General features: G+C 40.9%; 1 protein-coding gene across 1 annotated transcript in view; it reads left to right on the top strand.

The window, feature by feature from the left end:
- The first annotated feature begins 13,174 nt into the window (after positions 1–13,174).
- Positions 13,175–24,828, top strand: part of LOC109927221 (ras-related protein Rab-39A) — a 14,128-nt gene continuing 2,474 nt past the window's right edge. Inside the window, exon 1 of the mRNA XM_020527174.2 lies at positions 13,175–13,564. Coding sequence (XP_020382763.1) covers positions 13,350–13,564 — 215 coding nt within the window. The 5' untranslated portion in view covers positions 13,175–13,349. The remainder of the gene's footprint in view (positions 13,565–24,828) is intronic.

The raw sequence follows: 24,828 nt of genomic DNA, 5'->3' as shown, positions 1-24,828 counted from the left end.
TGGAAGGCTATACATGTAAGGTCAGGTGTCAGTGACTACAGTGTGTTCAAAAAGTGAAGGCATGAACAGTCATGGGTTAGGTAAACCTTGCAGTGATCCACTCCATACTCTTCCTGACATGGTTGCCTCATTCTTGATGACTTCTATTTGGTGCTCCCATTGCGGACTCATATACAGTAATGCGGCCTGCTTTCTTGCCTCCGCTTGAATCAGGGATGCCCCTAGTGGTCATCCTTATTGCAGATGTGCCAGCGGAAGCACATCGAGAAGCAGCTCTACTGATGTCAGTGCAAGGTTGTCTCAGTCATTGGGTACTCCTGCAAAGGTGGTCCCTCAATCAGAGGGATCATGGAGGCTGATGATTGATGATGATGGTATCCTTGAGGGTGGCATCCTCCTCAGTGACTGTTTCAGCCATAGGTTGATGTTCCAGATGGCAGAGAGAGGCACCAGATGGTTTTCATTCTAAGCACTGATCAATGCAGGCTACAGGGAGTGGCATACATTCTGTGCAGGTCTATCTGATGCTACTGTATCCACTTTGAGTATTTTTGTCTGTGTGGTTAATTCATTGCATGTGACAAGATAAATATCTAAATGACAACGCACTCTCATCAGTGTGTACCAATTTTCTATTGACTTATGTTTGCTGATTGGAGATAATATTTATTGGTTTACTGCTGAATTTATTCTCTAAAACAAAATATGATCTATTACATGAACAATCAAATCCAAGGATTATAACATTCAAGGCTATGGGTCTGGTGTGGGAACGTGGGACTAGTGCAGGTAGCAATGTATTTTTGGCTGTACAGACTCAATGAGCTGAAGGCCCCTCCTGTACTGTGTGGTTCTATGACTCATTGCCCTTTGTGGCTCCCCGTGAAGTGCCAGTCTCACAATGGTGAAGTTCATATGCTCAACATCCTGAGTCATTGTGGAGTACATGAGCTGAATGAACTCCTCCATTCTCAGCCCATGACCCCACATGTCTCAGGGCACTCTGACATGCAGATAAACATCAGTTTTTGCACGCCCAAGAGGAACCTCCTTTCCTGTAACTCTTGTAAACCCAGCTGAACATAGCTGTGTCTGTCTCCATGGTACATTGCTTGCAACTGTCATTGGCTTGGTCACCTCTTAATTTTGTATTGACCTGTTGACAGAGAAATCACATGTCCGGATTTATTGCTGTTGGGAGTTGTGGGTGGTTTGAAAAGGTCAGTTGGGATATGGCCTGCAAAAAAGAAGTTACCTATCACATTTTATTGCACCCTTTTAAGAAACCCCTTCCAAGAGTCTAGCATGAGAGCTGAAAAAAATAGATGTAACAATTCTCCTGAGATGTGACAGGAAGCCTTCCTCAACTATGGGGAGGCAATGGCCTAGTGGTATTATTGCTAGACTGTTCATCCAGAGACCAAGATAATGTTCTGGGGATCCAGTTTCAAATTCCACCATGGCAGATCGTGGAATTTGAATACAATAAAATATCTGCAATTAAGAATCTAATGATGATCATGAATCCATTGGTGATTGTCAGGAAAAACCCATCTGGTTCACTAATATCCTTTAAGGAAGGAAACTGCCCTCCTTACCTGGTCTGGCCTACATGTGACTTCAGACCCACAGCAATGTGGTTGACTCTTAATTGCCCTCTGGGCCATTAAGGATGGGCAATAAATGCTTTCTAGCCAGTGACGCCTTCATCCTGTGAAGGAATAAAGGAAAAAAATACTGCTTCTGAAAAGATCCCAGTGACAACCCTTTACCTACAATAATTAACAATTATTTGCCCAAATTGGCTGGTTTGCAACGTAGAATGAATGGCATGGATTCAATTCCCACAATGTCTGAGGTTACCATGAAGGACTCTGCACAATGACCCGAGGTGTAGTGATCCCTAGTTGCCTCTCTAATGAGAGAGCACTGTTATGGTCCAGTAGGACAATGGCGATAATCAGCTTTGCACTTTTGTTTAATATGTCTTGTTTTTAAAACAAATCAAAAATTTTGTTGTTTATTAAAAAGCTTGATTGATTGATTTTGTTTTGTATTCTGAAACTAATATAGATAGATTGCCATATTAATAACTGGTAAAACATTTAAAATTTATATTGTGACCATGGATTGGCAGAACTAGAGAAAAACAGTACTTTCCTTCAATCTTAGTTGTAACACGAGAAATGTATCACAAAATGTCAATGTGCAGGTCTGGCAAGTGATTAAAAGTGATATGGATTATTGGCATTTATCAAAGGGTAACAACCTAAAAGTAGGGAAGTATCTTGCAGTTGTAGAGGGTCTTGGTGAGAAAATGTATGGTATACTGTGGACATTTTTGAAATCTTTATTTGAAAAAGGATATAATTGCATTGGAAACAATTCAAAGAAGGTATATTCAATTCATTCCTGGGATGAAGGGCTTACCTTATGGAGACAGTTTGATGAAATTGGGCATATATCCATTGGAGTTTTAATGAATAAGATGTGATGTTATTGCAACATAAAATCCTGAAAGGCCTGAAAATGGTGAATATTGCAAGGACTTTCGTGGGAGAGACAAGAACAAGGGGACAATTTTTTTTTGAAAAAATAAATCTTCCTTTTAAAACAGTGATGCAGTGAACGTTTTTGTCTGAGGGTTATAACTATCTGAATTCCTTTTCCCCAGAAACCAGTGTTAGGTTAGATTTATTTAACAATGTGTTAGGTAGATTTTTGATAGATAAGGGAGTTAAGGTCTATGAGGGGCGGACAAAAATGTAAAATTTAGATTACAAGCAAGTCAGCCATTATGTTATTGAATGACATAGCAAGGTTAAAGTGCCCAAAGTGGCCTACTTCTGATCGTAAGTCCTGATTCTAACTCCCAAGTACAGATCAATATATCAAAAGGAGGCCCAATACAAATCCCTCTGGATCATCATTAATTACATTTTTCTAATCTGAAAAAATCTCTGTCTCCACATTTTTCAGGCTGCACCAACCATTTGTCTCATATTCCTCTTAATTATTGAACTATTTTGTCGGCCCTGACTTTCACATTCATGTAAGGACGTACTCAGAGATAGTAAGAACTGCTGATGCTGGAGTCACTTTCTTGCTCCTCTGATGCTGCCTGGCCTGCTGTGTTCCTCCAGCTCCACACTATTATGTAAGGACTTACTTGCATCTTTCTGATATTTGTTAATTTTATTTTTTCCTCACATTTGTTAATTGTATTTAATTTTATTATCTGTCTGTGAGTACTTTAGCTCATTCTAACTTGCTTTGGTTTGACGTGAGTACTTGTCTTTAGCACTTCTTTTATTATATAATTTTCTGAAACTAGTTATATTATAGCCACTATTTCCAAAATGTTGCACTACTTTTAGGTTGCCTACTTCATCACTTAAATCAGATTAAATACTGTTACTTTCATTATTGGAATAAAAGTATATTGCTTAAGACAGGCCAGAGCAAAACATATTAAATTTTATACCAAAACATTTGCTTAGCCTCGTCTATTTCAGATAGTTAATATCTGTAATAAAAAACTTTTATTGTTAATAAATTGAGCCCTCATCCATCTGAAGATGTCAGCTTCAATTTCTTTTCAACTCTTCAGCTGACTATTATCAATCCCAGTGTTGTCAGTACTTTGGACTTCAAACTGCTTATGTATTAAAAACACTTTGCCCAAGTGCTCTTGACAGTGAGGCAGACAGAAAAACACAGATTTTGGTTTGCAAATTCATTAACAAATATTCCTTATTATAACACCACGTGAGGATTTCTCAAATTCCCATAATATTTACTCGCTATCCAGCTCCTTCTATCTGAGAAAGGATATTACCTGCAACAATTACTGAGGAGAGAATCATGGATGCTAAGCAAATAAGGGAAACAAAGGGATGTTTTGGACCGCATACACATTACCAGAAAGGAGGTTTTTGCAGCCTTAAAGCATATTAAGATGGATAAATCCCATGAACCTGATCAAGTTCATCCGCGGACATTATGGGAGGCTGGGGAAGAAATTGCAGAGGCTCTTGCAGAGATTTTTGCTTCATCTTTAGCCATGGGTGAAGTTCTGGAAGACTGGAAGGTGGCTGATGTTGTTCCATTGTTTAAGAAATGTAGCAAAGACAAACCAGGGAACAACAGGCCAGTGAGCCTGACATCAGTGGTAGGCAAGTTATTGGAGAGGATACTGAGGGACAGGATCAACCAACATTTGGATAGTCACGGTGTGATTAGGAATAGTCAGCATGGATTTGTGCGTGGTAAGTCATGTCTGACAAATCCTTAAGAGTTTTTGAAGAGGTAACCAAGAGAATAGATGAGGGTGGGGCAGTGGATGTTGCCTATATGGACTTTAGTAAAGCCTTTGACAAGGTCCCACATGGCAGGCTAGTCATGAAAATTAGGTCACATGGGTTCCAGGGAAAGCTAGCTAATTGGATTCAAGCTTGGCTCAATGGTAGGAAGCAGAGGGTGATGATTGAAGGTTGTTTCTTGGACTAGAAGCTTGTGACTAGTGGTGTGCCACAGGGGTTGGTGCTGGGACCTTTGTTATTTGTTATTTACATAAATGATCTGGATGTGAATGTACAAGGCATGATTTGCAAGTTTGAAGATGACACAAAATTAGTAGGTATTGTTGTTAGCTAAGAAAGTTATCAAAAATTACAGAGGGATCTTGATCAGATGGGGAAGTGGGCTGAGGATTGGCAAATGCAATTCAATACAGATAAGTGTGAGGTGTTGCATTTTGGAAAGACAAACCAAGGTAGGACTAATACAGTAAATGGTAAGGTCCTGAAGAGTGTTGTGGAACAGAGGGTCCTAGGAGTAAAAATACATAGTTAGTTGAAAGCGGCATCACAGGTGGACAGGGTGGTGAAGAAGGCATTTAGCATGCTGGCCTTAATCGGTTGAAGCATTGAGTATAGGAGTTGGGATGTAATGTTACAGTTGTAGAAGTCTTTGGTGTGACTGCACTTGGAGAATTGTGTGCAGTTTTGGTCACCCTGCCGTAGGAAAGACATAGTTAAACTGGAAAATGTGCAAAGAAGATTTATGACGATGTTGCCAGGACAAGTAGACCTGAGTTATAGGGAGAGATTGGCCAGGATAGAACTTTATTCCTTGGAACATAGGAGAATGAGGAATGAATTTATTGAGGTATATAAAATCATGACGGACGTAGTTAGGATGAATGCATATGCATATATGGGGAATTGAAAACTAGAGGAAATAAGTTTAAGGTGAGAGGGGATAGATTTAAGAAGGACCTGAGGGGCAACTTCTTCATGCAGAGAGTGGCGCATATATGGACTGGGCTGCCAGAGAAAGTGATTGAGGCAGGTACAATAGCAACATTTAAACAAACATTTGGATAGGTATATGGATGAAAGAGGTTTACAGGGATATGGACCAAATGCAGGAAGTTGGAACTAGCTGAGTGGGCACTATGATCAGCATGGACCATTTTGGGCTGAAGGGCCTGTTTCCATGCTATATTCCTCTATGACTCTAATCCATGTGTTGAGTTGGGTCATAGGAATCTCCGTCTTCTCCAACACAGGGCTGACTCTCTTCCACAAAGGTGGGTCTCACAGGTCATCTCTTTCCTGATGGTTGGAGCTGCACTGTTGGGCCAAAAAGAGTCACAGAGTCATAGAGTCACAGAGCCGTACAGCACGGAAACAGAATCTTCAGTCCAACTTATCCATGCCGACCAGCTTTCTTAAACTAATCTAGACCTGTTTAGAGATAGCGAGAACTGCAGATGCTGGAGTCAGAGTCTAACACAGTGTGGAGCTGGAGGAACACATCAGGCCAGGCAGCATCAGTGGAGCAGGAAAGTTGACGTTTCAGGGCAGGACCCTTCTTCAGAATTGGGGAGGGGGAAGACAGCTGGGAAATAAATAGAAGGAGGAGGGGTGGGGCTGGGGAAAGGTAGGTGTGGAATGGTGATATGTGGATGCGGGTATGGAGTGTGGGGATTGGTCAGTGGTATGAGTGGGGTGGATAGGTGGGAGAGAAGGTGGACAGGTTGTGTCAGGTCAAGGAAGCGGACATGAGAGGGAGGTTTGGACGTGGGATGAGATCAGGGGTGGGGAGATTTCAAAACTGGTGAATTCTATGTTCAGGCCATTGGGCTGTAGGCTCCTGAGGCAGAATATGAGGTGTTGCTCCTTCAGTTTGCGAGTGGCGTCATTGTGACACTGGAGGAGGCCCAGGATTGACATGTCACCCAGGGAGTGGGAGAGGGAGTTAAAATGGTCAGTGACCGGAAGGTGTTGTTGATTATCACATACAGAGCACAGAAGCTCCACGAAATGGTCCCCGAGTCTGTGCTTGGGTCTCACCGATGTAGAGGAGGCCATATCAGAAGCAATGGCTCCAACTTGGTCTATTGTATCCATTGCTCCCAATGTGGCCTCCTCTACATCGCTGAGACCAAGCGCAGACTTGGGGACCATTTCATGCAGCATCTGCGCTCTGTACACGATAATCGACAACACCTTCCAGTTGCCAACAATTTTAACTTCCCCTCCACTTCACTTGATCTCAGCTGTCTATACCTGACATATGCTTCCTTTCTTTTCTTGACCAGAGCTTCAATATCTCCAGTCATCCAGTGTTCCCTGCTCCTGGCAGCCTTGCCCTTCACACTAACAGGAACATGCTGTCCCTGAACTCTCATAATCTCATTCTTGAAAGCCTCTCACTTGCCGGACATCCCTTTACTTGTGAACAGGCTCCTCCATTCAACTTTTGAAAATTCCTGTCTAATACCAACCAAATCAGCCTTGCCCAATTTAGAACTTTAACTTGTGGATGAGGCCTATCTTTTTCCATAACTATTTCAGAATTATGGTCACTGTTCCCAAAGTGTTCTCCACTAACACCTCATCACTTGCCCTGTCTTATTTCCCAAGAGAAGGTAAAGTTTTGCCTCATCTCTAGTAGGGCAATCTACATATTCATTGCGAAAAGTTTTTGAACACACTCAACGAATTCTTCCCTATCCAAGCCCTTAACACTATGGAAATCCCAGTCTATGTTTGGAAAGTTAAAATCCACTACTATTATAACATCATTATTCTTCCAATTATCTGCAATTTCCCCATATATCTGCTCCTCAATTTCTTATGGACTTCTGGGGGTCCTATCATTATGACACCATCGAAGTCATCATCCCCTTTTTATTTCTCAGTTCCATCCATATAGTTTCACTGGACGATCCCCTAGAAATGTTCTCTCTAAGTACTGCCATGATGTTTTCTCTAATTGAAAACACTACTTCACCTTCTCTCTTGTCTCCCTTTCTGACCTTCCTATAGCATCTGTACCCCAGAAAAATGGGGTCCCAGTCCTGTACCTTACTCAGCCATGTTTCTGTAGTAGCTATGATATCCCAGTCACATGTTCCCATTCATGCCCTGAGCGCATCAGCCTTATTTGTCAGGCCTCTTGCATTCAAACAAATGCAGTTTAATTCATCAGTCTCCCCTCATTCTCTGCCATTCTCTTGCCTGCTTGCTCTCTTTAGCTTCTGTACTAGCCTCAACCTTCTCTCTTGTCTCAATATTGCTTAGAGCACCCCCTCCTTCCAGACTAGTTTAAACCCTCCTGAGTAGTTCGAGCAAATCTCCCTACCAGGATATGGTCCCTCTTCCAGATCAGGTGTAACCTGTCCCTCTTATACAGGTCAGGTCTGCCGAGAAGAGATCCCAATGATCCAAAAATCTGAATCTCTGCCCTCTGCACCAGCTTCTCAACCATGCGTCTCTCTGCCCTATCCTCCTAATCCTACTCAACATATGGCACCAAGAGTAATCCAGAGATTACTACCCTTGATGTCTTGCTTTTTAACCTCCTGCCTAACTCCTAATATTCGCTCTAGAGGACCTCATTGCTTTTTCTACTTACGACATTGATACCAATATGTATAATGACCTCTGGCTGCTCACACTCCCCTTTCAGAATTTGCTGCAACAGCTCTGAGATGTCCTTAACCCTGGCACCAGTGAGGCAACACACCATCCTGGAATCTCGCTCGCAGCTGTAGAAACACCTATTTGTGCCCTGATTAGACAGTCCCCTAACACAATTGTTCACTTGGACTTTGTCATATCCTGCTTTACAGCAGACCCAGTTGTGGTGCCAAAGACCTGGCTACTGCTACTGTTTTCCCCTGAGAGCTAATCCCCTCAACAGTATCCAAAACCGTATACTTGTTTGAGAGTGAGATAGCCATAGAAGACTCCTGCACTACCTGCCTACCTCTCCTAGCAATCACCCATCTACCTGACTGTACCTGCAATGCGACCATCTCCCTGAAGCTACTATTTATCACACATTCTATGCTTCCTGTATGCTACTCAGTGCTTCCAACTGCTGTTCCAATCGATCCATGTAGTCTGAGAGGAGCTGCAGCCAGACACACTTCCTGCAGACCAGGGACAGCCAGCTGCTCGCTTATTTCCCACATCTGACAGCAGGAGCACACCAGTTCACTGACTGCCATCCCTGCCCCTTTAACAACTAGCATACCTAGGGGGAGAAAAGTCTTACCTTACCTTTATCTTGTTGCTGCTCGCTCTCCTCAACAAAGCCTGGTATTCATGCAGGCCCACTCTTAAATCAAACCAGCAGTACCTCAACTACAAAGCAGTCTCTTGCAAAAATGGCCAGAACAAGAGCAAACAACGCCTTCCTTCCCCATTTGCCTATACGCCCACACTTAGCTCAGCTCCCAGTGTTTGCACTCTCTTGCCAGTCACACTCTGTGCTGGGAACACTTTAGACCTAGCTTTTATAGTATAAGGCCTGCCCAGCTACAACAGCCAGATCTAACCAGTTTACTTAATTATCTTAACTAATTGCTACAGCCCTGGGAGAGCTTGTTTAAACATTCCTTAGGTCCATAAGAAAAAAACAACCTTTAAAATCTAGCCTTCCCTTACCCACAGTTTTAGATTTTAAGAATACAAAATATTAAGACTTATACTCTTAAACTCCCACACTTAGCTCAATTCCCAGCATTTGGAGTCTTCACTGAGTCATCACTGAGTCTTCACTGAGAATCTTTGCTGAGGGGAGTGGAATCTAGGCATGTGTGCTTTTCCCACCCTCCCCTCAGACCTTCTAGAATAGTCCGTGGTCCTTGGCTAAGATGTCAATAGCTGGATTCAAATCATCTAATGGAGTCCTTAACTGTTGCCATTCCAGAAGGTGTAATGTGTATGTCCTCAGGCAGTCACAATGCCAGAATGTCTGATCTACACTTCTTCAAAAGACAATCCTCGGGCTGGTTGTAACTGGTTCCCCTGAACCTTTGCAAAGTCTTTGTAGCCAATAGCTGCTGGCTGTCGTTAAATTTAATGTGCAGTCATGTCTGATGTCTCCAGCTCAGGCTCAATTTAGAAAGTCCAATTTTGGGCCTGTCATTCCTTGACAGCGGGGTTACATTTTTTTATCTCAACTCAATCCTAAAGGATTCTGTTTAGTTCATTTTTATTTGAATTCATATGACGTTGTGTTATGATGCTGTTTCATTCAAGATTGTTACCCATTTCTTGTTATTCATTTTCCCTTGCTTACATCCCAAACATTTTGTATTGCTCTCTCAGATCCATTTCAAATAATTGTTTTCAATGAAACAAGACAATAAAAAGATACGATTCATAAACCTAGGAAATCTAAATTAAAATGCAAGTATTTTAACGAACATTGCGACCCTGAACCTTTGTAGTTTTCTGCAATAACCTTGACTCCTTATGAGGTACCTCTAGGCCTTCCATTCCGATTCTATTCAATTGTGTGAAAAGTGTTTTGTTAACCCCCATGGGATTTTTGGACAATATACGAAACAATATAGTCAAAATGGAGAACTATGACATAATAGCAATACTGTTATTTTTTTCCTGCTTAACCTATTTTATCTTTTCTGCTTATTTGTTAACTGGTCATTTAATTTCCTTCCAAGTTATCTGTTCTTCATTATCATAACATATTATCTAGGCTGATTTGCCAGTGATGCACTGAAGAAGACCTACATCATCAAAAGTTCTAGCCTTCAGGTGAGATGTTAAATCAAGTTTTTGTTGACAATATTCACTGTAAATCCTGCCACCAGGAGGGTCCTTAAAATTAGAAATGTGAGGGATACCCTTGTACAAATTTGTAATACATTGCAATTTTAAAATGTTAATTTGCATGTCAACTGCTAATAATTATTGTCACACTTTCACCAGAAGATACAGCTCATGCAAGAGACCAACAGCTTAGACAATACAATCAACTCTTGAATTGTACTGGCTTCTTTTTTGTCAGGTGATTTCTAAATTTATAAAGCTTTGTTTAGACATGCTGATCCCATGATGTCATGAATGCCATGATAGGGGGAGGCGATGGCCTAGTGGTAGTATCACTGGACTGTTAATCCAGAGACCCAGATAATGTTCTGGGACCTGGGTTCGATTCCTGCCACGGCAGGTGGTGGAAATTGAATTCAATAATAATCTGGAATTAAGAATCTAATGATGACCATGAATCCATTGTCGATTGTCAGGAAAAACCCATCTGGTTCACTAATGCCCTTTCGGGAAGGAAACTGCCATCCTTACCTGGTCTGGTCTACATGTGACTCCAGACCCACAACAATGTGGTTGACTCTCAACTGCCCTCTGGGCATTTAGGGATAAGCAATAAATGCTGCCTGGCCAGCAACGCCCTCATCCTGTGAATGAATAAAAAAAAGTGACAGACTCCAAGTTTGAGTAAGGTCATTAATTGCTTTCTGTTGGTCCTCTAGACTGAAGAGTCTGATGATGGATTGGCCATGTATGTCCACAGAACTGACAGGTCATGCTATTGTTGGTGTGAGACTTCAGCTGCTGTGTCAACTTTGGCATGCTGGGTGTTGCAGCTTTGGTGTATTTGATTCTTGAAGCCATGCTGTGCCAGATTTTGGTGCTTGCTGCTACAAGGACATGGTCAGCTACAGAAGTCTGGTCTACAATCATAAGTTTGTCAGTTTCTTTTATTAGTTGTCCTTCTATCACTTGTGATCACAATTCACAGCTAAAGCATCTCCAAGGAATGCGGCTTTAGTGGAGGGACTGTGCATGCTGCTGCCCCCGTTCTCTGATATAACAAGGTGTAGAGCTGGATGAACACAGCAGGCCAAACAGCATCATAGGAGCAGGAAAGCTGACGTTTCGGGCCTAGACCCTTCTTCAGAATTGGGGGAGGGGAAGGGGGTTCTGAAATAAATAGGGAGAGAGGGGGAGGCGGATAGAAGATGGATAAAGGAGAAGATAGGTGGAGAGGAGACAGACCGGTCAAAGAGGTGGGGATGGAGCCAGTAAAGGTGAGTGTAGGTGGGGAGATAGGGAGGGGATAGGTCAGTCCAGGGAGGACGGACAGGTCAAGGGGGCGGGATGAGGTTAGTCGGTAGGAGATGGGGGTGGGGCTTGAGGTGGGAGGAGGGGATAGGTGGGAGGAAGGACAGGTTAGGGAGGCAGACGAGTTGGGCTGGTTTTGGGATGCGGTAGGGGGTGGGGAGATTTTGAAGCTTGTGAAGTCCACATTGATACCATTGGGCTGCAGGGTTCCCGTGCAGAATATGAGTTGCTGTTCCTGCAACCTTTGCGTGGCATCATTGTGGCACTGTAGGAGGCCCAGGATGGACATGTCGTCTGCGGAATGGGAGGGGGAGTTGAAATGGTTCGTGACTGGGAGATGCAGTTGTTTAGTGTGAACCGAGCATAGGTGTTCTGCAAAGTGGTCCCCAAGCCTCCGCTTGGTTTCCCCGATGTAGAGGAGGCCACAACGGGAACAGCGGATGCAGTATACCACATTAGCAGATGTGCAGGTGAACATCTGCTTGATGTGGAAAGTCTTCTTGGGGCCTGGGATGGGGGTGAGGGGGGAGGTGTAGGGGCAGGTGTAGCACTTCCTGCGGTTGCAGGGAAAAGTGCCGGCTGAGGTGGGGCTGGAGGGGAGTGCGGAGCGGACAAGGGAGTCACGGAGAGAGTGGTCCCTCCGGAAAGCAGATAAGGATGGGGAGGGAAAGATGTCTTTGGTGGTGGGGTCAGATTGCAGATGGCGGAAGTGTCGGAGGATGATGCATTGGATCCGGAGGTTGGTGGGGTGGTACGTGAGGACGAGGGGTATTCTCTCTCTGGTGCAGTTGCATGATGCAAAGGCAAAAAGAATCCATCCAGACAGCTTGGCAGTTCCTGGAGAGGGCCAGCATAGTGTGTTTCTTTGGTTTTGCTATTTTCTGGAGTCTGCACTGTTTTATCATTATGCTGTATCTGCCAAAAGTACCAAATACATTTTAAGTATCACCTTCCATGCTACAATGAACCTTTCCAACATCTGACCTTCCGTAAAACACGGGTTAGCAGCATTCACCATGGAAAGGGGTAGATACTTATGGAAATTAGATATTGTCAATCCGAACATGCCATCTAATCAAAGATTAGGCTCCTCTATAATAACGTGACATTAGCTAGGGTCCACCTGGTAAACACGATGAGATTTGCCTCACAAGCTTAAACACTCGCAAGTATTTTATGTTCATTTAAGTTTTTTAGTTACTGTATAATATTTGCATAATTTTAGGGCAGGAGGAGGGGAAACTTTGTTGAAGTTTTCCTTGTAAGCTATATACTAGAAATTGTTCACTATGAATTATTCTGGGCTATTTAAATGTTGCTTTAAACTGGGTTAAAGTGGGAGAAAGCTGGAATTTGACTGGTATGGGTGTAGGATTCTTGATTAACTGTCGTATGACCCTTTACCACATTCTTAAATGGATAGTGTTGTATACAATAGTGACATTATTTTTATGATATTCATATTATAATGTGGTGTCTGGATGTATATATGTGCGTGTGCCTGAGAACGTTCATTCTTTAAATAAAATCTGAAGAGCCCTTGGCCAGAGAAATGAACACGTCCTATTGAGCTCAGCATCAGCCCAGGAGCTCCTGTTCTCTCCTGTGTCCTATTAGTGGTTACAGCCGCCCTGCCTCGGCTTTCTGAGTTGGGATTGGAGCTTCTCCATGTCAATCACCGCTTCCCCTTTGCCGGATTTGGTTTTCCGGTACTAGCTCTGAAGCTGAGTTTGCAGCATTTTGCAAACTGTACTGTGTTGGGTCGGAGGGGGCGGGAGAAGGAAATTCTACTGCATTCATAGTTTGGAAATGCGTGCGTGTGTGCTTTATTCAGACCCCTATTTTATTCAGTTTCCTTTTATTTGGTTGAGATAGCGGTTTGCAATTTTTATTCGGACCTTGTAAAAGGGGTCGGGGTTATAGGTTGGTGGTAAAAGTTATGTCATGGAAGCTATTTGGATCTATCAGTTCCGTCTGATAGTGATCGGGGACTCGACCGTGGGGAAGTCCTGCCTCCTCCGGAGATTCACTGACGGCAAATTCAACGACGTGTCTGACCCCACGGTTGGTGTGGATTTCTTCGCCAGGCTGGTGGAGATCGAGCCGGGAAAGAGGATCAAATTACAGCTGTGGGACACCGCGGGGCAGGAGAGGTTCAGGTACGCGGCGGCGTGTTTATTTGTTGTGGGTTTGAGTGTAAATCAAAGTGCGGAAATTAAATGTCAGCCGAGGACTGGCGGGGCAGGGTGGAGGTTGAGATTTGCTGGACTCTTGTTCCAGGGAGATGTCCTTGCTTTGCATTATTTCCAATGACGGCTGGAAATGATATAACTTCTTTATTGTCAGGCTCACAAAACGTTCGCTACTCTTGTTTAAAAAAAACTGATTCCGCTTCTGGGCTAATACTTCCAGCCCAGGAGGCTTGTGTTTTAGCTTTGCCTGTGGTACATTTGCTCTCAGTTTGGAGCTGTTTCTGACATCTGCGAGAGAGGGGCTCACTACCTTCAGTTTCCCGTTAGCTAGTTTCAAAACCCAGTAGCTGTCGGTTGAATTGCGTTCATAATATATTTCCAACTCGTTTCTGTTTGGATCTGACTGACCATTGCTAATAGGAAGGAATCTACAGTGTTTGGAAGAATGAAGCTAAAAGGCAAATTTGTGACAAAGTTAAATGTAAAGTCTTTTAAGGCATATGGCGTGCCCATTCCGAAATGTAAATTAGCATTCTGGAGTATTGAGTCAACACTGGCCAGGTTGAAAAACATGACACTAAACATGGAAATAGAAGTAGGCCATTCAGTCCCTCCAGTCTTTTCAGTAAGATCCGTTCTGTATCTTGTTTGTCTGCTTTGGCTTTTCTATAACAAGTTAGTGTGCTGTAATCAAAACTTAGAATGGCATCGCATAATTGTGCATTAACGTTAGTTTATATGAACAACAGATGTAACTAGTGACATTTGACAGTAACATATAGATGATTCTTACCATGATGACTGCACTTCCTCTAAAACAGGCCTAGGTTCCTGAGTCATCAAACAAAATCTAAAAACTAGGAAATAAGAGTAAGAATAAGAAATAGGGCATTTCACCGAGGAAGCTTTCTATATCATTCACTATGATTATAGCTGATCCTTTATCTCAATGCCACATTCACAGACTCTCTCCACACCCCTTAATGCCTTTAGTGTTTAAAAATTTTTTTTTCATTTCTTAAATGTATTCAGAGACTTGGAGCCTTATGTGATAGAAACTCCCACAGTTTCACCAACTTCTGAGTTCAAAACTCTCTCTCTCTCTCTCTCTCGCGCGCTCTCTCTCTCTCTCTTCCCCGCCCGCCATACACTAGAGGCAACATCATCCTTGCATCTAGTCTGTCCAGCCCTGTGTGAATGTTCTGAAATCCCCTCTCAAACACCAGTACATGCAGGTCTACTTGTCTCCATTTTTTGTTCATTCAACAATTCTGCTTTCCCAGGAACCAGTCTGGTGAATCTCCACTGCCCTTTCTCTATGGCAAAAACACCCATCCTTAGATAATGAGATCAAAACTGTACATAGTACTCCCCAATGTGGAATTACCAAGGCTCTTACAGCTGCAGTAAGACTTCCTTTCTCCTATATTCAAGTCTTCTGGTGCTAAAGGCCAACATACCATTTACCTTCCAACTGCTGCTTTCACTGGCTGAGGTATAGGACATTCATATCAACATTTCCCAATCTATTACCATTTAAATAATACTCTGCCATTCTACTTTGCCTACCAAAGTAAATAACTTCACACTTATTTACATTATATGGTAATTACCATGAGTTTGCTAAGTCCTCAACTTGTCTAAATCACTTGAATTTCTTTTACATTCACCTCACCACTTACAATCCAATTTAGTTTCGTGTCATCAGCAAAGTTGGACGTATAACATTTGATTCCCTCATCCAGATCATTGATATGTTATCATCAGCTGGGACCCTAGCATTGATTCCTGCAGTACCCCTCTAGACACCAGTTTGCACTCGAAAGAAGACCCATATCTTCCTAATCTCCGTTTCCTGTTAACCCATTTTCAGTCCATTCCAGTATATTACCTCCAATCCCATATGTTTAAAATTTGCATACCTATCTCTTATGTGGGACTTTACGATCAGGACTTTGAAAATCCAAATGCACAATATCCATGGTTCTCCTATGTCTACTGTATGTTTTATTATCTAGTTATATTTTCACAACATCTCTTGGAGGTTTCTCGAACATTACTTCCCTTTCATGAATTGGTGTTGACTTTGTCTAATTCAATTAATATTTTCTGAGTGCCCTGTTATCACATCCTTTGTATTAGACTCTAGCCTTTATCATTTACTGATGTTAGGTTAACTGGTCTGTAATTCTCCGCTATCTTCTTTTTATAAGTAATGGGATTACATTTGGCACCTTCCAATATGTCTGGCTATTCTAAAATCTGCACAAGTCAGAAAGATGACAAATGCATCCATTATTTCCATGGTCACTTATTTTATGACACTGCATGTAGATTATTACTTCCTGAGAATTTATCAGCTTTCAGTCCCATTAATTTCTCCAGTATTTGTTTTTTACTAATGCTAATTTGCTTCAGTTTCTCCTCCTCACTACATCCCTAGCATTTCTGGAAAGTTATTGTTGTTTTCTTCCTTGAAGACAGGTTTAAAGTGTCTACTTAATTGCTCTGCTGGTTCCTTGTTCTCCATTATCAATTCTCCAGTTTCTGACTGTAAAGGGCCGACATTTGTCTTCACTAATCTTTCTCTTTTTGCATATTTACAGAAGCTTTTACAGTCACTTTTATGCCCCTTGCAAGCTCACTCTTGCAGTCTATTTTTCCCATTTTAACCACTATCTTACTTCTCCGGAATTAGATGCTTAATTTACCACTTCTCATTGCATTGAACCAAATCTAGGATAGTTTGTTCCACAATGTGTTGTTCGAAAGGAAATCTTGAATCCACCACAGTATTATTGCCAATATTGTTTACTTAGTCTATGTGTAGAATAAAGTCACCCATGATTACTATGCATCCTTGTTGCGTTGTTCTTCAATTTCCTGTTTAATGATATCCCCTACCTTACTGTTTGGAGGCCTGCAAACAGTTCCCACTATTGCCTTCTGCCCCATATTGCTACTTAGCTCCACCAGACTGTCTGTACATCTAGATTTTTTTGAGTCAATATCCTTTCTCACTATTGCGCTGATTTTATCCTTTACTAATGATGTCACCCCACATTGTTTTCCATTTTTACGATTCTTTTGGAATAGAGACTCTCACTCCCAGCCTTTGTCACCCTGTAGCCATGTCTCCATAATTGCGATTGTGTCATACCCGCTTACAACTGTTTACATTATTAATTCATCTATCTTATTGCAAAAGCTCTGTGCATTCAGATTTGAAACCTTTATTCTTGACTTTTTAATGTTTAAATTCTTTTGTACTATGTCTATATTTGCTGCTAGCCCTTGTTTTCTCTACCTCCCACCTTTGCTTTCTAATTTTCTATCTTTCATTTCCATCTTTGTTTCCCTTACTCTTGTATCCCTGCTCAGATTCCCACAGTCCTACCACTCTAGTTTAAACCCGACACTCACCATCTAGCGAACTCCCCTGAGAAGACATTCGTCTTGGACCTGCTGGGATGTGACCCATTTGACTTGTACAGATCTTATCTTCCCCAGAATATATTCCAATGTCTCAGAAATCGAAATCTAAATCCTTCCCCCTACATCATCTCTCCAGACATGCATTAATTGAAACCATTCTCATATTCCTGATTTCACTAGCATGTGCACTGGGGTAATACTGAGATTACTACCTTTTGTTCTTTGCAACTTATTTCCTAGTTGCCTGTATTCTGCTTGTATGATCTCCTGTCTCTTTTCACCAGTGTCTTTGGTACCAACATGGAGCACAACCATAACTTCTAGCTATTCACCCTCCCTCCTACACCTGCTCAATGGTATCCCTGACCCTAGTTAACTAAGCGCCTGGTGCTTTTACTCATTTTAATGGTCACCCATTCTCTTTCTGCCTGCTCACACTTTACCTGCAGTATGGCTTCTTCATTTTGCATGCTATCTACGAAGAGCTTAGCCTTGCAATGCTTCACAGTGATTTCAGCTGCTGCTTAGATACGAAATGTGCAATTCAAGTAGCTGTAGCTGGAGAAACTTTCTGCACATGTGATCACCCTGGGTACTGGAAGTGTAACTAATTTCTCTCATTGCAGAGGAAGAACATTCTACATGGCCAAGCTGTCCTGCCACTTAAATTGCTCTGTTGTGTTTACTTCCTCCTTTGTTGATTATTAGAACAAACTTTTGTGTAGTACTAACATCACTTTTAGTGAAATTATTGGTATTAATTTATTTTAATATTCTAAAGGTGCGGAGAAGAACTACGGAATTGAATCTTTGACTACTTGCACTTTTCTTTCATTTAATCTGTTGTACATTGCAATTCCATGTTCTTTGACCGAAAATGTATTTCCTCTCATTTGTCTGCATTAAATTGTATAATCCCTGCCACCTATTAGCCCATTGTGCAAACTGTCTGTCACCTTGAATATTTTTACAGTTCTCGCTGATCACCAATTCCTCTGCTTTGCTCCATCAGTAAGTAGCAAAATTGTGTTCTATACCCTTCCATTTTTTTCTATGCATCCACAAAAGTGGACCCTCCTGTGCACACCCCTGCCAGCTCTTGTCCAGTCCCTTTACTTTGTTATTTCTTGTGAATTGTACTGATGAGTGCAAGACAAAAAGCTTCAACAAAATATGTCTTCTTTAGCAATTATCAAGTTCTGCTGTACCAAAGCACAATTTGTAAGAATATATTTACTACGGTTGAGTCTTCTGTACTTCGAAAATCTTTGGCAGTAGGACTGTTTTGGAGTCCCAGCTCCATTTGCAGCAGCAATATGCCTCCTGAGGTAGTTTTACAGGATGTACCTAATATTGAGCCAGCTCTAGCGTTGCTGTCCGATTAGGGACAACAAACAGAATGCAGAGACAAGTGCTGACCTGCAGACTTCATTGTGCATTTAGTGAGTACGCTGCTGGTGTACATGGAATGTGAGAGGACTGGACAGAATGGAGCATTGAAACAACTGGAGGCAATGGTCATAACTTTCTCAACACCTGAACTCCTCCTTTCTTACTGCATACTCCATGCAATTTGAAGGAAATTTCTAGCCTTTTCCTGTAGGCTTTCCAATGATTCAAGGTAGTAGAAATAATTAATTTGTTGTGGCACCCAACATCTGCTGTATGCACTTCCTGTTTCCTGACAAGTTTCATCAGAGCAGGGGCCTCTTTGATGATGGTAAAATCTCATTTGTGGTGAAAAATTGCTGTTAGTTGGCGACTGATAAGCCTTAATTAGCTCCCCACTGCTACAGGGTGAAATGCCATCTTCACACTGGAACCGCCACTCAGAAAAGCACAAGGTGGCAGGAAATCTTTAGTAAACTCACACAACTTCTTTCTCCAAGACTTTCTGGCTACAATTGTGCTTCCAAATCCCTCACTATGGTCTATGTTTACTATGAAAGAGGTAACACAAACTCATCTTGCACAATTTCTTGACTTTTTCTTTATGCCATTGCATCCCTTCAATTGTTTAATAGAATACACAAGGAAGGGAACACTGAGAAAAATCTGTCTTGCTAAATTTCTCCGTAGCTGAATTATTACACTGTTTCACTGCTGCAGCTTTACACCTTTCACGTTCTCCTTTTTCCCCACTGATTTGATATACAGAAATTTTAAATGTTCCTAAGTAAACTAGTGCAACTTTTTCATCAATGATCTTAACTTTAAATTGCGGCTTTTGCTTCTCCATTTCTGTTTTTATTTATTCTCTTTTTCCTTGCACAGCAGCCACTAGGTATTACAGCATTTTTCTTTCTGGAAAATATCATTCAATTGCTTAAACTTGTTCTACTTGTTCTTAAAACCTTTATATTTGTTGTGGGCAGGGTTCTGGCTATAATAGACAGATCTTGTCTCATGACAGATTTAATTTTGTCCCTTCTTGGGTTTGCTGTAGAAGTGCGTCTTAAGTACTTTCACCAGTAACTCATAGTATAAGTCTATCACCATGCCTTGCAAAATACTGAGCTACATAATTCTCTAATTTACCCATTATTCAGACATTCAAAACAAACAACTTTATTGTTTCCACAATACACGTCATCAAAGCTGACCAAGTCTTGCCTCCCATCTCAGAATCATACAGAGCAGAAGAGGCCCTTCAGCCCATTAAGTCTGTGCCACGACAACTACACTAAATGTAACTAGTCCCACTTTCTAGCACTTGGCCCATAGCCTTAAATGTTCTGGCTTGCTAACCTGTTGGATAAGTCTTATTTTTTAAGGTAGAATCCATTTAAATAGAGCTAGTGCAACCCATGGGACATTTTGCATTGTAATAAAATCCTTCACAAATTTTTTTTTTTGCTTTTTCTATAACAGTCATATTAAGTACCCAGTCTTGATCAAATTTCGGCAGTAAATTCATATTTGCTAATCTTTCTAACTCACCAATTTTGTTTTGAATGCCTCATACATAGAATTCGTGAATTGAAAGAAGTAAGGAAGGGTAATCTAGAATTAGTGTTATATCACATATTGAGTGTATTTTTTTATTTCTCTGCAAGTAACCTTGGCTACATTTGACTTCATGCTTATACTGGATGCTCAAGGGGGGAATCATTTTCAAGAATGGATGTCTTTTCCTTGTTGACCATAAAATGTTATCTGTTTACTCTAAGTTGGATATCCAAACCTCACAACTCTGGTTGCATACCAAGGAAACTTGAGTAGATTTTTTTTCCCTATTTATTTTCATATAGCTTTAATACTAACAGATTTTAATGTACTAGTTTTAAGATATACTGAGAAAACACTGCAAGATAGTATTGCAACACTCTTTTAACTTAAACCGATTGGTAAAGCTAGAAGCAATGTGTAATATCCATTTTGTTTGTTATTGACAAATCATTTCTAACCTACAATACAGAGAAGTCCAGGTTACATATTTGACACTAACTTGTGGATTTTAATGGGAAAATCGCAAAGGTGGCTTCTCTTTTGTATCATTTTCTTTATTGTCATCTTCCTGCTCGATGCAAGGCTATCCAATATTTTATGACTATCTAGTTGTTTGGACTGAAGCTCTAGGCCTTTTCACAATATATTATTGTTTCCTAGCATTGCTTTTCCTGAATTAAGCTTTGTTGTGAGAAAATTTTTAACACGTGCTGTCAAAACAACAGATTGCCTTTTCATAATGTAAGAATGTCCAACTCTCACACTACTGCTGAAATAAAATGACTGCATTTTTAAGATTTGTCATTAGGTCTTAATTCTTTAGGGGTAATAATACCACACCCAGCTTATTTATTTGTGTTCTTATCTACACAGTACAATGTCCTTGGCTCTGAAATTCATAGAAATATAGATTCACAGATCAAAAGGAGACAATGTGCCCCATTGCGACTTACTGCTGAGAAAAGGAGCCATTTGGCCTTATCCATACTTGTAGTTTTTGGTTCATTATCTTATAGATTACAGCACCTCCAGTGTCTATCCAAGGCTTTTTTAAAAATATAACACAAATTTCAGCCTCTGTCACCCTTTTTGAAGTCGAGGGTTCCAGACCCCCTCCGTGCTCTGGGTGAAAAATGCCGTCCTAACTTCCAAGTCTGCCAGTTGCAATCATCCTTTTCTAATATTATCAGCATTATTAAGTTGTAAAGACATGATTGTCAACCAATTCTCTCTGCTTTTGTTCTGGCCTTATTTGTTCACATAAAACTCTAAAACATATCAATAATCACACACAACACTTTCATAATATCTGAATATTTCAAATATCCATACTGAATTTCAGGTTAAACAAATAAAAAAAAGTAAAAGCACAAATTTGACTGAGTTGTCTGAGTTTTGTGGCCTGTAGTGGCATTTGGTTTTTAGGGAACAGTATGGACCAAACCAGAATGGAGTGGAATTGGATACCTGGTGGGGCATATAATAGGAGGTAATTGTGCCAGTGCTTGAAATAGTTTCTATTTTATGGCGTCTTAGTTAACTTACTGGTGGATATGTTGTGCCAGCAAGGAATTGATGCCTGTGGAACAGGTTTGGGGAACATTGAGAAGAGCAGAAAAAGCTTTTGGTTTGGACAATGCCTTCAAAAACCAAGTCCACTGAAGGCAACTTTAGGCTCATGTTAATCTAAATTAATGTAATTCCCCTTTGACCACGTAGGGGTAGGCCTGCGATTTTACTAAGTTCACGCACATGCACTTTTATAGGAGAAACCAAATTGACCATCAAGAGAAAAAACATTGCTTGTTTTTGTTTAGCTTCCTCCCTAATTTAGGAGTACTCCATGCCAACTATAGAGTTGCAACAAGTCAGCAAATTGCTGATCCTGGGTTTTTTTTTTAAGAACTCGGACAACAATTGCGCATGTCATTTAGGAAGGGCTGTACTACGTAGGAAGGAAGGAAACAACTGCTTTTGCAAAACCCCTAGTATGTGGTTATAAACAGAAATAGGAAGATGCAAAATGGAGAGAACTGATTTTTGAAAAAGTATATAAATGCTATTATCTACCATAATCCAACCCATTTCCACTCCTGTGAATAACACAACGATGAATAATTGAGAATCCTAATTTTTCCTTTTCAATGAACCATGGAAATAAAGGAAAGTAAAATGTAAGATCATTGAATGGTTACAGCAAAGAATGAGGTTTTGTGGCCCATAGTGTCCTTGCAAGAATTCTCAACTAGTTAAATTCCCCTGCTCTTTCCCTGTAGCCCTGAAATATTTTTGTCTTCACACGCTTATCCAATTTTCTTTTGAAAGCCAAGATGGGATTTGACCCCACCATACTCACAGGCGGTGCATTTGAGATCTTAATCTTTTGCGTAAAGAAATTTTCCTCATTTGTTTTTTTGCCAGTCATCTTATTTGAATGCCATTTGTTCTTGGCCCATCCACCAACTTCTCTCTCTATCTACTTTGACTAGACTCCTAACTTTTGAGCACCTCTATTAATTCTGCTCTCAGCTTCCCCTTGAAGGAAAACCACAGTTACTGCCTGAAACTATTCTCATAAATCATTTCTGTACCTCTCTAAAGCGCTCAAGTCATTCGTAAAACATGGCCAGCATTGGAAAGAAAGTTGACATTGCACTAGTGTTTCATAAAGTTTAACTTATAGCCTCCTTGCCTTTGTACTTGTAATACTTCCATTTATACAGTCAAAATCCTGTATTTTTTAAACTACTTTCTGAGCTTGAACTATTTTCAATAATTTGTGCTCACGTACTCCCATGTCTCATCAGACCGTGAAAAATCTACTGTAATTCATGATAAGCAGGAGATTGATCTTAGTTGACTATGCACTGAGGTGTTGGTCTTATGTGAATCTTTGTATCGTGGTGCACGATTAAGGGAACCTATTTGAATGTAGATACTGGAATGTTCACCTATGTGTTCATTAGAAATAATAAATTTTCTTTATTTACCTCTACAGTTAATCATAAAGTATTCTTGACCACTTCCTGCTGGAAATGTTTAACAGCATAATAAAAAGCTTGTGTACTCATTTTGAGTGCATTATTCCAAAATATGTGCAACAATTGCTTTAAACAATAAAAGCCTTCAGGCAACTAACATCCTGACTATCTACTTCAATAGAAATTTAGATGAAATTATTACTACGAGTTTGTTAAAGTCAGTTATAAAAATACTTTACTGATCAAATGAATTTTGGGATGTATTTTGAACAAATTAACCTGTGCGAGAAGTTTTAATGTTTTCAGTTCTTCCAGCTGCTGAGCAGGATGTGATATTCTCAGGGGAATGCTGTATTTTTGTATCTTGTATTGAAAATAAATATTTTTAGTTTGGTTCAACAGCAATTTATGATATTTAAATTTACTTAAGGGACTTGCTTAAAGTCACCTTGACAAATTTACTGCCCAAATTATTCCAACTTTTTAAATTTGTCATGTATTCCTTTTCTTTTAGTTTTGACTTGACCTTTAAAACTCTGGTTTTGTAAGTTAGTGAGGTTTATAAGTTAGATACCATAGTTTTAAACCAGGCATTACTTTGTCCTTTTTTCTGCAGGAAGTTAACCTGTCAGAGCAATTGAGCCACTCAATATGAGCTGATTATTGCAGAAGAAAGTTTTCATTGTTGCAATTAAGCAGTCACTCAAATCGTGATGAATGCTATGTGCTGTTCAACCAAATAGCCCAGTCCTCCTTACCAACATCTTGGAGACTGCTCAAGATTATTGTGGCCAACAGACCAGACTAGCATCTATCTGTCAGAAAGATGTCTATTACGCTCCAAGCTCCTCCATAACCATCCATGAGCTGATCTTCTCCCTTTTTGGCAGGATAGACCTGCCAAATGTGAGGACACAATGGTGCATATTTGAGTGGGAGCAACCCTTGGAGTACTTAACTGTGTCAAGCAACTTTTAAGTCTCAAGGCTTAAGGTCACCTGAGATGGACGAAACCTTCGACTGATAATCATCTTGTTTCTTCAGTGCACCTGCATATTGCATATAACTTGGAGGAAACTCATGAAAACAATATCAGATTGGTGGGGGGGGTGGGGGCAGGATCTTTAGTGCACCACACTCCAGCAGCAGTGGCTCACTTATAAAGCTACTGACTGAACATGCCACATTCTGAAGCTGCAAGCCCAGTGTTAGTTGATGAAGTAATAGACACAATGAAGAAATATAATTGTCTGAACGACCTAACTGGTGCAAAATTTAGCTGTCCGTGAGGGCATTATTCGACCTGGCCATCGATTCTTGAGAAGGCAAAGAGCCTGATGTTGATGATATGAGCAGGTTTTCTGAGCTGACAAGATGAGGTGCAATATTTTGTTTGGAAACTTGAGTGTCTGGGTTCCCCATCCCCAAGGCTAAGTCAGCATTAAACCTAACTTCCTTCTTGCAAAGAGAAGAGGAAAAAGATCCACTGCCTAGGTTTGTTATCATTACAAGGGAGGATATACAAGTGAAATCTGATTCTTTCCTCCTCCAAAGTTCCAGGTGTACCTTCCTGCCAAAGTTATGAGATAAAAGGCAGGAGAAAGGACTATTGCTGAATTTAGTTTTCCTCCATCTCCTTGCCCCACCCCCACACCTTCCAAGAATGTCCCCACCTTCTAAAAGACAGCCAGACCAAGGTTTGTGCCTGATGCAAACGTGAATGAATGTTTTTAAGAAGAAGTTAAATATAGTTTTTAGGGCTAAAAGAATAAAAGGGTGTGGGAATAAACCGTATAAAGCTGGAGGAACACAGCAGGCCACGTGGGGACATTCTTGGAAGGTGTGGGGGTGGGGCAAGGAGATGGA

Source organism: Rhincodon typus, chromosome 6, assembly GCF_021869965.1.
Source record: "Rhincodon typus isolate 14 chromosome 6, sRhiTyp1.1, whole genome shotgun sequence".
Classification (NCBI taxonomy): Eukaryota; Metazoa; Chordata; class Chondrichthyes; order Orectolobiformes; family Rhincodontidae; genus Rhincodon; species Rhincodon typus.
This window is presented reverse-complemented; position numbering and strand designations above follow the sequence as displayed.